The sequence below is a fragment of the Meriones unguiculatus genome, chromosome 17 (genome assembly GCF_030254825.1).
Source record: "Meriones unguiculatus strain TT.TT164.6M chromosome 17, Bangor_MerUng_6.1, whole genome shotgun sequence".
NCBI classification, from domain to species: Eukaryota; Metazoa; Chordata; class Mammalia; order Rodentia; family Muridae; genus Meriones; species Meriones unguiculatus.
The window spans coordinates 62,018,204-62,035,909 of NC_083364.1; the positions used below are offsets into that span (position 1 = coordinate 62,018,204).

Sequence of the window (17,706 nt, forward strand, 5' to 3'; positions counted from 1 at the left end):
GTTGGTGAAGATCCTTTCCCAATCTGTAGGCTGTTGTTTTGTTCTGATTACAGTGTCCTTTGCTTTACAGAAGCTTTTCAGTTTACTGAGGTCCCATTTATTGATTGTTGCTCTTAGAGCCTGTGCTGTTGTTGTTCTGTTCAGGAAGTTGTCTACTGTGCCAATGAGGTCAAGGCTCTTCCCCAATTTTTCTTCTAACCGATTTAGTGTGTCTGGTTTTATGTTGAGATCTTTTAATTTATGCTGCATTAATATTCATAAACTTATCAGAAAAATTTGATTTTTACATATTTGCTTTTTAATTTTTTCAAAATGTTGTCTTTCTATATATGATGAGCATATTTTATTAAGTTAAACAAAACTAAACAAAATCACAGAAATACAGCAATAGTCAAACAAAAAGAAACAGGACAAAATAACACCAAAGAATGACCAGATTTTATAAAAGAGATCATTTTTATAGAAGTACATTTCACACCTTTTGGTTCAAATATAACTATGGATATATGTAAGCATATGTGCATATATTTTGTAACAAATGCTCAGAAATCTTTTCTTTCCTCTCCTTTTTTCCTAACTAATAAAATTCTATCGTTTTGCCCGAGTCTTAGGCTGTCCCAATTGTTGCTGAAAGAGAGCAGAAAATAAAATAGTTCCATCTTTTCATGTACCTGTAGAAAGTAGAACATGTTATCACAACTAGTTTCTTACTAGATGATGTACTGAGAAGATCTGAAAAGGCTTCTACTTAGTTCTCTAGTCCATGGTAGAGATGAGTGATTTTACATGACTTTTTCTGTTACCAAGTATTAAACAGTACTCAGAAGTTTCATTTAAACTAAGGACACATGTTAAATATCCAGAGATAAGAGCACTGTGAATTCTGAAAAACAAAGGTAATTTACATAGGCTTGTTTACAAGGTTTATTAGAATTAGAGTAGACTGTCTGTAATGAAGGTGTAAGGTTGTAGGTTGGTGTCGTGGAAAGGTTAACCAAAACTAGTATACATGAAAAGCATTGTGTACTTTCCTAGAATTATTGGCTAGAAAGGCCCAGCACAACACTGGCTACTGACATTGCCTTTGGCTACCTTTCATAATGACATGGTAAGACCATGTTGCTGGAGATACCTCACAATTTAGGTGCAGGACGGAAGGAAAAAAGTTTTAAACCAACCAGATTATTTCCCCCCTTCTGAATAGCTTTCATAGCTCAGGAAGATGCTATGCAAGTTTTGGGGGAGAAAAGACTTAGAAAGGACTTACTAAATACTGAAGGGTGACTGCAACAATACTGAATTTCCAATGGAAATGTGCATACTGGAGCTATAGTGACATGACTGTTAAGGGGTAATTTACAGCTTTCTAAATGGATTTTAGGCCTGCTTGACAGGTGGAAATTTCATGCCTCACATTATAATGTCTCAAAAGCTAACGGCTCAGTAGGTCATTAACCATAAGCTAGAAGCTGGCTATTTTTATTTTTCTAGATGATAATGCTGCCAAGGTAACTTCGAAAGTTTTATGCTTATTTCAATATATATGTTGTATTGTTTACACTTTAAAATTTTTTTATATTAATTACAGTTTATTCACTTTTTATCCAAGCTGTAGCCACCTCCCTCATTTCCTCCCAACCCCACCATCCCTCCCTCATCTCCCATTCCCCTCTCCAAGTCCAAGTCCAGGTCCTCCTCCCCTTCCATTTGACCCTGCCTTATCAGGTCTCATCAGGACTGGCTTCATTGTCTTCTTCTGTGGCCTAGAAAGGCTGCTCCCCCTTCAGGGGAGGTAATCAAAAGAGCCAGCCACTGAGTTCATGTCAGAGACAGTCCCTGTCCCCTTATTAGGGAGCCCACTTGGACAATGAGCTGCCAAGGGCTATAACAGTATGGGTTCTCAATTATATCCATGAATGATCCTTGGTTGGAGTATTAATCTCAGAAAAGACCGCTATGTCCAGATTTTTTTGGTTCTTTTGCTCTCCTGGTGGAGCTTCTGCCCCCTCCAGCTCTTACTATCTCTCCCTTCTTTCATAAGATTCCCTGCACTCTGCCCAAAGTTTGGTTATGAATCTCAGCATCTGCTTGGATACACTGCTGGGTAGAGTCTTTCAGAGGCCCTCTGTGGTAGGCTATTGTCCTGTTACCTGTTTTCTCCTTCTTCCAATGTCCATCCTGTTTGTCTTTTTGAGTAAAGATTAATCATCTTTTCAAGGGTCTTCCTTGCTTAGCTTCTCTAAGTGTACATATTTTAGTATGTTTATCTTATATTTTGTGTCTAATATCCACATATAAGCGAGTATACACCATGCCTGTCTTTCTGCTTCTGGGATATGTCACTGAGGATGATATTTTCTAGATCCCATTATTTGCCTTTAAATTTCATGATTTCCTTGCTGAGTAGTTCCCTTGTGTAAATGTACCAAAATTTCTGTATTCATTCCTTCATTGAGGGACATCTGGATTATTTCCAGGTTCTGGCTATTATGACTAAAGCTGCTATTAACATGGCTGAGTAAATGTTGTATGCTTGAGCATATTTTGGATATATGCCTAGGAGTGGTATACCTGATTCTTGAGGAAGCACTATTCTTAATTGTTTGAGAAAGCACCAGGTTGATTTCAGCTCTGGCTACCTGCATAAGACCTGCACAAAATCAAGCCATCCCAAATTTCTGCAAAAGATGGGGTTGAGGACGGCCCCACTTCTTAGTGAGTAGCTATTGGCAGGTCATAGTTATAAGATGAAGGATACTCACTCTGCTTCTTCTTTCTTTTTTCTGTCTTTCCTTTTCTGTTTTTCTTTCTGTCTTTTTTTCTTTTCTTCTTCTTCTTTGTCTTCTTCTTGTCCTTATTCCTCAAGAATGTTGACATAGGGTAGTAGTCTCATACCTAAATGAATGGTCTCATATCCATGCGAGTAAGTCCAGTACCAACTGGACTTAGTGTGTTATAGGAAAAAAAATGATAAAACTAACATGAATTTGGGAGGCAGATGCGTGTCAGGGGATATAGGAAATCTTGAAGGAATAATTAGGAGTAGATATAATGATATTTTACTGTACATATATATATATATATATATACATATAAAGAGAACCTTAAAGAACTGAATATCTGATATTGTGCTAGGTTGTTTACAGTAAAATACAAAAAAAAATCCCATATTACTGACAGTAGAGTGAATTGTTGTCAATGTTTTAAAAGTAAATTGGAAATACATACTACAAATCATAAATATCAACAGCAGAGATGGCTCAGCAATTAAGAGCCCATGGTACTTTTGCAGAGGACCTGAATATGGTTCCCAGAATGTCAGGGTACACACAATTAACTGTAACTCCAGCACAAGGAAACCCATCGCTGTCTCCTGGCCTTCAAAGGCATTGCACTCAGATATGCAAACCCATATCCATACCCACACACCCCTACAGACACACACACACACACACACACATACACACACACGCACGCACACACACAACATACAATCTTACTGGAGTTACTCCACAAAATAGAATGATGTTCTCCCCAGAAGCTATATACTATCTAATAAGGTTCCCAGTGCAAAAGATAACTTTCCTAAGGTTGTGTTTTGAGGTGTGTATATGTCCAGGAGACTCCTCATACAATATAGGCTATTGTCATTGTTCTTTGTTGTCTATTAGGACATAAAGGTAATACTGTCTTGCTGAAGGCAGCATATACTTCAGTCACAACATTTGGAGAAATCAAGGTGGCACAGATGTAGAAACTTTCTATCTGAGCACCAGATCTCACAGTGACAAAAAGACCCTGTGCAAGCTGCCAATGAAGGAAAGCTATCAATATTCCTATACACTACAATGATAAGACAGGCACAGTATCACCAATGATACAGTTAAGTGGCATGTATACTATTTCTTGTAACCAACAACCACCTAATTGGCCCTTGAAGCCCACTTAATTAGAAGGAGACAATTACTATAAATATAGCCTAGAGTGTATGGTCAGAGAGGTCATGGGTCCTAGAAGAGGACCCATATTACCAAATTACTAAAGAAATACAGTTTCTTGCTGTATTCTAAATACCTGTCTTATATCAGCAGGTAGGTGATGCCTTCTTCTCAAAGAGCTTTGGATAATAGCAGAGAGACGCTATCACAGAGACTCTCCACTGGACAAATTATAGGGAGCATGCAGCAAGGTGCCTGTCTTAGTCACTGTTCTATTGTAGAGAGCACAGATATATAACAAAACTCCTACATATAAGTCCAGGGAACATGGTAGAAAAGGGGACAAAAGGATTATAAGGCCCGAGGACTTGAATGACTGCTGCATGATACTGGTTTCTGTACTGGACAGGGTTATTACACCCAATAACTCCCAGCAATATGGTTGCCTGCAAAAGACCTCCAAAAGACAACCCCAGGAAACATGCCATATGGATGAAGGAAAAAAAGAAGAACATTGACCTAATGAACTTATTTATATATACTAGAATTGGCACTCAAATAGCAAGCTGTGAATTTTCAGTACAGGGCATGCTTTCTGTCTTTAAAAATTATAAATTATACTGCATTCACATTGGAATCAATATGTTTGTGTACCTACTTAAGATACTATGCCAATATTCATAAAATTGTGATTTGAGGGCCAGTTTCACAAAATGTTCCAACATTGTCTACCCTTTTCTAGCCCCAGGTGATCTTTCAGAGCCTGGACATCAAATAAAACAGCCTGCTCTTCCCAATCTTGGCCAACCAATTTCAGCTTCTTTGGCTCCCTAACAATGACACCCCAATATCAGCAGCAAGCAGCCAGAGAGAGCGGTGTCCACTTACCCAACACCCATGCACCCAATAATAAAACAAAGAGGTGGGAAGAAAGAGCTCTCTAACACTCCCAAGCATGGCAAATATGGCACTGATATGTTTTGCCCTTTATAAGTCTCACTCCCTTTCATTTCTGTGACAAAATACCAAGGTTTAACAATCAAAATTTATTATGTGGCTCACATGTCCAATCAGACATCACCAATTCACTGAAGCACAGACTACCCCCTTTTCTCTCTAAAAAGATACTCTTGCAAAATAAACATGCTTTCTGTTGCTGCCATTGCTTGTTGAATGCCCTTTCCTTTTAGGTTTTCAATGTCTCCTTTTTCATTGACTTTGCAATGAACTCAAAAAAGTACTTGTTTTCCTCCCCATTCCAACTCCTGTCCTGTTCTCTCTTTTCATCCACTTTTGCTGTCTATTCTTTTTCCCCTTCTAGGTAACATTCCAGCACCTTCCCTTGGGCCCCCTTTGTTACTTAGGTGCTTTGTGTCTGTGCATTGTGTGGTTATCCTGTACTATAGGTCTAATATACACTTATAAGTGAGTACATACCATGTGCATCTTTCTGGGTCTAGGTTAGCTCACTTAGGATGATTCTTTTTATCTAGTTACATCCATTTGCCTGCAAATTTCATGATTTCTTTGTTTTTAATAGCTGAGTAATATTCCACTGTGTAAATGTGCCACAATTTGTGTATCCATCCTTTGGCTGAGGGACATCTAGGTTGTTTCCAGTTTCTGGCTATTATGAGTAAAGCCACTATGAACATAGCTGAGCATGTGTTCTTGTTGTATTGGAGCATCTTTTGGGTATATGTCCAGGAGTAGTATAGCTTGTTTTTGACGTAGAATTATTCCCAACTGCCAGATTGATTTTCAGAGAGGTTATACAAGTTTGCACTTCCAACAGCAATGGAGGAGTGTTCCCCTTTCTCCATATCCTCTCCAACATGTGTTGTCACTTGAGCTGTTGATCTTAGCCTTTCTGACTTCTGTAAGATGGAATCTTAGAGTTGTTTGGGGATCAGATGTGGGAAGAACTGAGGTGGGAGGTGAGAAGGCAGGGAACAACTCTTTGTCAAGCCGGAGGCCTGCCACAGGATAGGCTCCTGGGAGGATATGAGTATGACTCCGAGACTCCTAACTGGGGGTGGGGGGCATGAAGACTGGTGACCACCTCCTAGCCTGGGAGGACTAGTGGAAGGAGGGGAACAACAACCCACCCCCAAAACCTTTCATGCAAAAATTTCCCTGCCTACAAGAAGTTCAGAGATAAAGAGGGAACAAAGATTGAGGGAATGTCCAACCAATAATTGTTCCAACCTGAGACCCACCCCACGGTAGAGAGCCAGCCCATGACACTATTAATGATACTCTGCTATGCTTGCAGACAAGGGCTTAACTTGGCTGTCCTCTGGGAGGGCTCCAGCCAGCACTGGATGGAGAGAGATGCTGGAACTTGCAGCCAAGAATGGGGTAGAGCTCAGAGGGTTCTGTGAAATGTTGAGGAAAAGATAGAAGGACCTGGAGGGCACAGGAACCTCACAAGAATACCTACAAAGACAACTAACCTAATCACATAGGGGCTTACAGAGACTGAGACATCAACTAAGGATCATGCATCATCTGGATATAAGCCCCCTGCACATATTTGACTATGGGGCCAGTGAGCGACTTGGTCTTCATATGGTGTACCTGGTGAGTGGAGGCAGGGAGGGGGTGCTGTTTCTAACATGGACATGATTACCTGCTTTTGAATCACTTCCCCCTGGCAGGGATGCCTTGCTTGGCCTCAGGGGATGAGGATATGCTCAGTCCTGATGTGACTTGATGTGCTGGGGAGGGTTGATATGGGGGGAGGGGTGAAGGGGAAAGGAAAAGGGGGAAGGAGAGAAATGGGGAAGCTGGAAGCATCAGAGGAAGGGGACACCCTTGGAATATAAAGCAAATAAACTGAAAAAAAATGTTTTAGTATAATGCTTTTATCATTAAACAAGAAATTAAAAAAAAAAGACTTTACTGCTTAGTTTCTATTGAGGCATTACCATTACCTCTCTATTCCTTTTTGGTGAGTTATGCGTGTTATGTGTGTACGTGGTGTGTATAATTGTGTGTGTTTATACTTGTGTGTACTTGTGTGTGTGTGTGTGTGTGTGTGTGTGAGTGTGCGCGTGCGTGCACACATGTGGATAAGTACCCAGAGATCAGAGTACAACCTCAGTTATTAGTACTTAGGTGTTGTCTGCTTTTTGTTGTTTTGTTTTGTTTTTTGTTTGTTTGTTTGTTTGTTGAATTATTCTTTTATTGTTCTCAAACTCATTATCCACTTTGAACCTCTCAGTTGCCTGGACCTCTCCAACGAGGCTAGGCGGACTGCCCGGGAGCCTCAAGGATCGTCCTGTCTCTACTTCTCTGCTATGGGATTATAGGCACATTACCATAAACAGATGTTCTATTAGTCCTGGAGATTCATGTCAATTCTCCTGCTTGAAGCAAGAACTTTCATTAACTGAGCTACCTCTTCACGTTCTTTACCATTCCATCGGTCTCCCTTCTTGTATCCACCACCCACAGTCCTTATTGGAGCTGTCTCAAAGATTAGTTTAAATAGTAATTCTCACAATATCGTATTTGTCTGATGTTTGAAAAAAAAAAGACAAACAAACCTCTTTCCCTACAATTCAATACTAATTGCTATATTCTCTTGATTTGTGCATGCTGCCAGTCATGTGTGCTAGCTTTGAACCCCATTTGGTCCTTTACCACGATCTCTCTCTCTCTCCTCTCTCACTTTCTGATAACTACAATTTTAAGACTGTAATCTTAATAGTTTCCTTTGTCTTTACCTTCATCCTTGACTTCAACTTTATGTTTTGACAAATGTTCTCCTTTCAGTACTTATCCTAATGTACACTTTTCCTTTATCAGTTATATTGTTTTGTATCTCTATTTAGAACTTAATGTGGGTGAGATGAAAAACTTTCATTCCCTTCTCCTGAATCTCAAGCTGCTTAGAGCATGAACTGTGTCTTATTCACTCTGTGTGCCTCAAGCAGCACATTATTGTCCACTACTAGGCAAGAAACCATCTGTACAAATGCAGTAGTCAGCGATTGTGTGTGGCAGATTTATGGTGTAAAATGGGCCATTTGAAGGTTTTTTTCTAAGTCAAGTTTGCATTGGTCATAGCATAAAATAATTAGCACACAGTTTTGAACTATGACATATTTTTTTGCTGAAAATATTTGAATAATAATTTAGTATTTAAGAAAAATGGAATGTCTGCTGTAAGAGAAGCCTTTGATCAGGAGAATCATCATGGCAAATGCATTATGAGAATTCTCCACACTGATGACCTTCCCTCTTGACCTCCTTAGCTGTTACATTCAGTCTCTGTCTCTGCAGGTTCTATCTGCTTGCTGTATCAGTTTCTTTAATCATGATGTTTCTTTTCTTTTTAATTAATCTAGATAAATCCAGACTTGGATTGTACTTGTTTGGGAATGTTATATAGAAAACCTCAGATCTCAGGGGTGACTTTTGAATTAGATTCATTAAAACCAAAGCTACATTCTTAGAAGTAATCTATACCCTGAAATCTCTGTATCTATAAATCAGTTGACTAGATATTTACTGTGAGGCAGAAACCTTGGTGGGACAGCTTGCTTCAGAGGTATGAAAAGGGAGTAGCTTCAGATATCTCTTTTGACAAGATAAACCTCTGATTCTCCTCAGTCTCTTCTAGAGCTACAACCCATTTAGAAATGCCATGTCTTCTATTGTACTAGCTAGGAAATACTTTGTGAGACTTCTGCTCCTTAGAGTTTCCCCAAACCTAGCAATTCCAGAACACACAGTTTGCTTAACAAAGTAAACAGAAAAAATGAGTTGTAAACATTCAAATTTACTTAAAAGTTTTTTTTTTAATATCATGCAATTCCTGTATCTAGTCTTCATGAAAATATGGACTTTGGGCTTGCTTTGTATACATTACACTTTCCTCTAGTAAATTTCCTCAAAGTAAATTCTTTGAAGGGAACCCTGTTAGCAGACTAGGACTATGAGTTCTTAAAAAAAGACAATTAGCCAACCACTTTACTGAGCAAATATTCTTTTGGTTGGAAACAAGTTAGACAGAATGAACCAAACAATGCATTATTATGTACACTTTGTTTTGGAACATGGTCCAAGAATGAGAATTCTGAACGCTTATGGAAAAACTCCAAGAAGACAAGAGTATTCTGATGTGACCTCAGTTTCTTGAAGAACAGAGAATTATTTTTGGAATGTGCTTTTTAAATTTTTTTTATTAATTACACTTTATTTACTTTGTATCCCCCCCGTAGTTCCCTCCCTCCTCCCCTCCCAATCCCTCCCTTCCTCCTTCTCCATGCATGCCCCTCCCCAAGTCCACTTGTAGGGGAGGTCTTCTTTTCCTTCCTTCTGATCCCAGTCTATCAGGTCTCATCAGGAGTGGCTGCATTGTCTTCCTCTGTGGCCTGGAAAGGCTGATACCCCTCAGGGGGAGGTGATCAAAGAGAAGGCCAATCAGTTCATGTCAGAGACAGTCCCTGTTCCCATTACTATGGAACCCACTGGGAGACTGAGCAACAGAACCAAAAAATCTGAGCACAGGGTTCTTCCCAGAGACTCATATTCCAACCAAGTAGCATGCATGGAGATAACCCGGAACCCCTGCACAGATGTAGCCCATGGAATGTGCCTTTGTGTCTGTCTCAGCTGTAGTGTTAGGATTAAGTTTACTTCAGTTTATTTAATGCAACTAATTATTATTTACTTATATGGAAAATTATACTCTTTGTCATGTGTGGATTATTTTTGTGATTGAATATCTTACTCATGTGATTTTTCTTAACCCTGGGAGTATACACTTGTCTGATGCTCTAAATAAATTTGACTATTTGATTAGGTTTTAGTACACCTCATTTTTAGGCTCCTTTCTCCCAGGTTCTACTGTCAACTAGAGGAGTAAAGACTTTATTATTGTCTTGACTATCTAAACACATCTATTAATTTATTTTTTCATTAAATATTTATATATTATAAAACTATTTTAACTCAGGAGTTTATTCTATAGCCCGCGCTGGCCTGCTATTCACTTTGCAGAACATGTTATCCTCTTGAGTGTTGGAACTGCAGGACTCCTCTGGGATGTGCCATTTTATCCAGATCCAACAAATATTTGCAAAATTCTATGCATTGTAGACTCTCTAATTTGAAAGCAAGAGTCTTAAAAAAGAGAGCACAACTAATTTTGTTTAAAAGGGTTTTGGAGAACTGACTCCAACATAGTGACTAAAGAATCACTTTATGGTTGGAAAAGCGTTATCACCCCATTATGATTTACACGTGATTTTTAAGAAAATCAAGATGTTACAATACCTAATTACCATTTAATCATTTATTCATAGCATCTTATGTAGCCAGTGTTAATCTTGAAGTTACCGTATAGCTGAGGACTTCATGAAACTCCTAATTCTCTTGCCTCTACTTCCCAAACACAGATATTACAAGAAAAACATGTATTGGCAAACCTGATTCCCATGGTTCTGGGGATAAATATCTAGAGCCTCGTGGGAAGCAGGCACTCAACAGACTGGGCTATATCCCAAGTCCCACAAAGGTTTATTTGAGAAGTAGACTAATACAGTTACAAAAGGTAAAGATTTTTTTTTTTTTAAAAAAAAAAAAAAAACAACTGAAAAGCAGCCATATTCTAAATGAAATGATAAAATGCATAATCATATTTCATATAAATGCCTTAATTTATCAGCCATAATTCCACATTTCAGATTATTTGATCTTGGTTGTTGTTTGTCATATATAACACTGCCTTAGCATGCTGCATTTTCCAAGTATGAACATATCAGACTAAGTATCTTGATCTCAAATCTCATTATTTAAATCCATCCCTTCATAAACTGAAAGAATTCAGCAAGTTCAGTTACAGAAAAGCATTAAACAAGTCCCTTGAGTTTCCCAAATTCTGATTTTCTTTTTTTTTTTAAAAGCTCATGTGTCTTGCTAGTAGGTGATGATTTCATTTTTAAATAAAAATCAATGTTTTATATAAACAAAAATTGCAGACTCTGAAATAGCTAGTGTCTTGATTTGGTTACATGCATATTTCATGGGCTACATTTTGAACATTTAACCAAGAGATTCAATGTGATTACTCTGGTAACAATTCAATTTGAAATGTCAACTATGTTCAGCATTTAAAAATTAATAGCTGAATCCCTTTAAGGATCAGAGAAATTTGGTTCTGCCTCAGAATAATTTTATAGACTATGAATCTCCTGGTGTATTGTTTGCATATTTTAAACTATTCTGAATAATGCACTCCCAGGAAAGACCCATTACTTCAAAGAATTCTGACAGTCTCAGTTCAAGGTATTAATTTTCATGCAGGGAATATGCTTTCTAGTAGAAGCGATAACTTTTCAAAAGCCAACAATACTTTATTTAAATTGTGAGCATGCACATCTTCAATATGCTGGAACTGCGTGCAAATATTAGAACCTAGAGGATTTCGGCAAGTCTTCATTCCTTTCTCTGTATTTACTTTTTGTGGAGGCGACAGTAGTAAAGCAGGAATTTGGAACTGACAATCATGGTGACACAGTGGAGAAGGGAGTCCCTGGAGACAGGGATTTCATCCAAAGCAGAGATTATAGTGATTCTGAGAAAATGGGCACGCAGTCTCAGATGTAATTACAAAATGAATATAGGAAAACCATTGGTCATCATTCTTACTGGCTGCAGAACCACTCTGTGATTAACTGAGGCCAATGAGAGCCATCTCAGAATGACAAGAATGGACAAAATATTTTCTGGGCTGTTTACACCACCATAACAAACTTGGATTTATTCAGTAATTCATTCAAACTCATTTATTTAAAATAATTATTGATATTTTACACTGGCCGGGCAAAGGGGAGAGCTGCTCAGAAAATAACAATGGAAAAATAACATTGCATAACGTGTATAGGTTCGATTAAATTTCAGTTCTTAATCTAAGCTTAAACAGTGCTAGAGAGATGGCTCAGTGTTTAAGAACATTGTCTGCTCTGCCAAAGGACACAGATTCGATTCCCAGCACCCACATGGCAGGTCACAACTGTGTGTAGCTCCAGTTCCAAGGGATCTGATACACTCACACCAATACAAATAAAATAAAACTAAATGCATCTATGCTTAAACAGGCAGAGAGAAATGCTTTCCTAATCCACCTCCTCTGTTTTATTAGAAGCTTCTTTAAGATATACAATGTGCACTTTAATGTCTATGTTTATAGCACCCAACATGGTACGTAACATAACCTGCATTTAAAGAATTATTAAATGGGGCTACTTAGATGGCTCATCATATAAAGACACTCACTGCTTGGAGAACTACAACCTGTGTAGTAGAGGGCTAAAATTGATTCTTGAACACTGTCCTATGACCTCCACACACTTTGCTTCCCCATAAAACCTCAATGTGATAAAATGTTTTTTTAAAAGGTTAGGGAAATGCAAATCAAAACAACCCTGAGATTTCACCTTACACCCATGAGAATGGCCAAGATGAAAAACTCAAGTGACAACACATGCTGGAGAGGTTGTGGAGAAAGGGGAACCCTTCTCCACTGCCGGTGGGAATGTAAACTGGTACAACCACTCTGGAAATCAATCTGGCACTTTCTCAGACAACTAGGAATAGTGCTTCCCCAAGATCCAGCCATACCACTACTGGGCATATATCCAAAAGAGGCTCAAGTACACAAAAAGGACATTTGCTCAACCATGTTTGTAGCAGCTTTATTTGTAATAGCCAGAAGCTGGAAACAACCCAGATGCCCCTCAACTGAAGAATGGATGCAGAAATTGTGGTACATCTACACAATGGAATATTCCTCAGCAATGAAAAATAAGGAAATCATGAAATTTGCAGGTAAATGGTGGAATCTGGAAAGGATCATCCTGAGTGAGTTGTCCCAGAAGCAAAAAGACACACATGGTATATCCTCACTCATATAGACATACAACATAGGACAAACCCACTAAAACCTGTGCATCTAAAGAAACTAAGCAAGAGAGAGGACCCTAACTAAAATGTCCAATCCCCATCCGGAAAGGCAAAGAGGATGGACATCAGAAGAAGAAGAAAACAGGAAACAACCTAGGAACCTACCACAGAGGGCCTCTGAAAGCCTCTGCCCTACAGACTATCAAAGCAGATGCTGAGCCTGATGGCCAACTGTTGGGCAGAGTGAATGGAATTTTAGGTAAGAACTGGGAAATAGTAAGAGCTGGAGAGGACAGGGTCTCCACAAGGAGAGCAACAGAACAAGAAAATTTGAACACAGGGAACTTTCCAGAGACTCATACTCCAACCAAGGACTATTCATAGAGATAACCCAGAACCCCTGCACAGATGTAGCCCAGGGCAGTTCAGAGTCCAATTGGGTTACATAGTAATGTGAAGAGAGACTGCCTCTGACATAATCTGATTGGCCTGCTCTTTGATCACCTCCCCCTCGGGGGGAGCAGCCTTACCAGGCCATAGTAGAGGACAATGCAACCCCTTTTGATGTGAACTGATAGACTAAGATCAGAAAGGAGAGGAGAACCTCCCCTATCAGTGGACTTGGGGAGTGGCATGCATGCAGAGGGAGGAGGGAGGGTGGGATTGGGAGGGGAGGAGGGAGGGGCTTATGGGGGGATGCAGAATGAATAAAGTGTAATTGATGAAAAATTAAAAAATAAATAAATAAATAAACAAAAAGGTTGTGAAATAAAAGAGGATTGAATAAGTGAATGATAACTATCTTTTCTCTGTTCCTCGTGAGAGTCTTTCTTGCTGTGTGTTATTATCTAAGTGATTTTTAGAGGAAGGGTTCTGAAAGCCCATGTTTTTCTTTATCTTATCTTCCCACTGTACATAATTTTGACTTTATTTACCTAATATACCGATTGTGACATATGGCGGTAGTTTTATTTCCATTTAAAACCAAATGTCAAAAGTGTTTTGAAGATGCTTTCTAATTTTACAAACATCCAAGAATCACAGGTGTGTTCCTTTTTTTGCAGCTGATAAAAAGCTCTGAGGTCAAGAAGAAGAACAAAACATCCAAACAATCAACAACAACAACAACAACAACAACAAAACAACACAAGGAATATTACCCTGGGATCCAGACTGAGCTTGAACTTTACTTGGGTCTAACCATTTCTTATGGAATCATAATCTTTGCTGAATTCTTAAAATCAATTTTTCTCGATTTTCTAACTATGCATCTCGGCCACAGTTCAATTCTGATCTCAATTTGAGGATGAGAAAGGAATTACATAGTTTCTAACCCTATCCTGTCCTTATTCCACATGTAATTTCTGTTCATTCCAAATTATCTGGAATCCCATAAGCCATGTTAGATTCTTACCACCTCATTTCCTGGTATTTTCCTATAAGAAAACTATTAAGAATTACCTCATCCAATTTTCTAATGTTAGTTACTAAGATTTTCCCAGTTATCAAGTATCATTCTGAAATTTGTAATCCACCCAGTTCAAACCCATTCCAGGATTATTCTTGAGTGCATTAAGCCATGTTAGTATATTTCTGGGCTGAGTGATAGCTGATCTTTAATTATTTAGGATACTACTCATTTTCACATTGTGATCACTGTTAAGAGAAGAATGTGTGAATAAAAGAAGAGATTCATTGAACGCCTATCTTTATCCAACTGACTCGTGAAAGAGCTTTGTAAAATTCTAATAAAGCAGTATAATGCTAATTACATATAAATAACCTATATATTTGAAATTATTTCTTCTTCTGAATGTCTCTTCTGTAGTGCCTAAGTTTTCCTTCATTATATCCAGCAAATACAGAAAGGTGCTAGACAATTAATGCAAATATTACTCTATATCAAATTTTCTACTAAATTTTAGTTTTCTGACTGTAACAGGATAGTAATGCCTAACAGAGAACTAAATGACAAGATGAATGCACTAGATTTGATGTTTCAAACATAAGAAATGCTCACTGAACATCATTTCTTATTTTATTGTGGATATGCTCAATGTGTTTCTCTATTTCATGGTACTTGAACAATGAATGAATAACTATGAATAATTATTGGAGTATAATTCTTATATAAATTGTTTTGGTATATTTATGATGAATCTGGCACTAAATTCTTAACCAACAATGGAACTCTCAAGAATCAAGTTGTTTGAGTGAGTATGTGAGGCTTTTAATGATGGGCAAATTGTTTTATAATCCTTCAAATACCTCTCCAGAAGCACCAAGTGAGAGCTCCATTTGTGCCCATGTAACAATGCCCTTGATGAAAATATATCTGAAATAATCTATTCATTTTAATAACAAAGCAAATAAAACCCCAATACCAATCAAACACCTTGTAGGATGTACATAATACTGATCAAATCCTAAAATAATTATCTTTCCAAAGAGACAGGATTGCTTAGATCAAACGAAGTGTTAGAATGCAAGCTAAACTACTGTGTTTCCTCCAGAGATAGCCGGCTTCATTTTGCATAGATTATTGTAAAGTATGGTGCTTTGAAAAGAAAAACTTGATTTGAAGATATCAGGCTCATTTCTTTAATTTTTTATTAATCACACTTTATTCACTTTGTATCATCCCTGTGGTTCCCTACCTCCTCCCATCCCAATACCTCCCTTCCTCCACCCTCTGCATGCATGCCCCTCGCCAAGTCCACTGATAGGGGAGGTCTTCTTTTCCGTCCTTCTGATCCTAGTCAATTAGGTCTCATCAGGAGTGGCTGCATTGTCTTCTTCTGTGGCCTGGTAAAGCTGCTCCATCCTCAGGGGGAGGTGATTGAAGAGAAGGCCAATCAGTTCTTGTCAGAGACAGTCCCTGTTCCTATTACTATGGAACCCACTTTGATACTGAACTGCCATGGGCTACATCTGTGCAGGGGTCTTAGGTTATCTCCATGCATAGTCCTTGGTTGGAGTATCAGTCTCAAGAAGTCACCTGTGCTCAGATTTTTTGTTTCTGTTGCTATCCTTGTGGAGTTCCTGTCCTCTCTAGATCTTAACGTTTCCCACTTCTTTCATAAGATTCCCTGCACTCTGCCCAAAGGTTGCCCATAAGTCTAAGGATCTGCTTTGATAGTCTGCAGGGCAGAGCCTTTCAGAGGTCCTCTGTGTCAGGCTACTGACTTGTTCCCTCCTTTCTCCTTCTGATGTCCATCCTCTTTGCCTTTCTGTATAGGGATTGAGCATTTTAGCAAGAGTCCTCCCTCTTGATTAGTTTCTTTAGGTGTACAGCTTTTAGTAGGTTTATCTTATATTATATGTCTATATGAGTGAGTATATACGTTGTGTGTCTTTCTGCTTCTGGAATAGCTCACTTCTGATGATCATTTCGAGATCCCACCATTTACCTGCATATTTCATGATTTCCTTTTTATTTTTTTATTGCTGGGTAATATTCTATTGTGTAGATGTACCACAATTTCTGTATCCATTCCTCCGTTGTGGGACATCTGGGTTGTTTCCAAGTTCTGGATATTGCAAATAAATTTGCTACAAACATATTTGAGCTAATGTCCTTATTGTGTATTTGAGCCTCTTTTGGGTATAGCCTCTAGCCTCTAGGAGTGGTATAGCTTGATCTTGAGGAAGTGCTATTCCTAGTTGTCCGAGGAAGCACCAGATTGCTTTGCAGAGTGGTTGTACAAGTTCACATTCCCACCAGCAGTGGAGGAGGGTTCCCCTTTCTCCACAACCTCTCCAGCATGTGTTGTCATTTGAGTTTTTGATCTTAGCCATTCTGATGGGTGTAAAGTGCAATACTAAAAACTGCATGGTACTGGCATAGAAACAGACTGGTGGATCAATGGAATCGAATAGAAGACCCTGACATAAATCCACACACTTATGGACACCTGATTTTTGACAAAGATGCCAAACCCATTCAATGGAAAAAAGACAGCATCTTCAACAAATGGTGTTGGTCTAACTGGATGCCTATATGTAGAAAAATGTGAATAGATCCATATTTATCACCTTCACAAAACTAAAGTCCAAGTGGATCAAAGACCTCAGTATAAAACAAGACACACTAGATGGCTTAAAAGAAAAAGTCAGGAAGAGCCTTGAACTCATTGGCACAGGAGACAACTTCCTGAACAGAACACCAACAGCACAGGCTCTAAGAGCAACAATCAATAAATAGGACCTCATGAAACTGAAAAACTTCTGTAAAGCAAAGGACACTGCTGTCAGAGCAAAATGACTGCATACAGATTGGGAAAAGATCTTCCCCAACCCTATAGCTGACAGAGGGATAATATCCAGTATATATAAAGAACTCAATAGGAATTGAGCATTTTAGCAAGAGTCCTCTCCCTTGATTAGTTTCTTTAGGTGTACAGATTTTAGTAGGTTTATCCTATATTATATGTTTATATGAGTGAGTATATACTGTCTGCATCTTTCTGCTTCTGGGATAGCTCACTCAGGATGATCTTTTCCAGATCCCACCATTTGCCTGAAAATTTCATGATTTCCTTGTTTTTTATTGCTGAGTAATATTCCATTGTGTAGATATACCATAATTTATGCATCTATTCCTCAGAGGGGCATCTGGGCTGTTTCAGCTTCTGGCTATTATAAATAAGGCTGCTACAAACATGGTTGAACAAATGTCCTTATTGTGTACTTGAGCCTCTTTTTGTATATGCCTAGGAGATGTATGGCTGGATCTTGAGGAAGTGCTGTTCCTAGTTGTCTGAGATCTGGAGAGGACAAGAACTCCACAAGGAGAGCTACAGAAATAAAAAATCTGAGCACAGGGGTCTTTCCTGAGACTGATACTTCAACC

The 17,706-nt window shown here is 38.6% G+C and overlaps 1 protein-coding gene across 8 annotated transcripts in view; it reads right to left on the bottom strand.

Moving 5' to 3' along the window:
• Positions 1–17,706, bottom strand: part of Epha6 (EPH receptor A6) — a 955,104-nt gene that overhangs the window by 686,660 nt on the left and 250,738 nt on the right. The window contains exon 1 of one of the 8 annotated variants that reach the window (XM_060370604.1): positions 2,763–2,969. The exons of 5 other annotated variants lie outside the window; for them this stretch is intronic. In XM_060370604.1, coding sequence (XP_060226587.1) covers positions 2,763–2,877 — 115 coding nt within the window. In that variant the 5' untranslated portion in view covers positions 2,878–2,969. Of the gene's footprint in view, positions 1–2,762; positions 2,970–9,212; positions 9,341–17,706 lie in introns of those variants that run through there. 2 more of the 8 variants (XM_060370605.1, XM_060370606.1) reach the window with 2 other exon arrangements.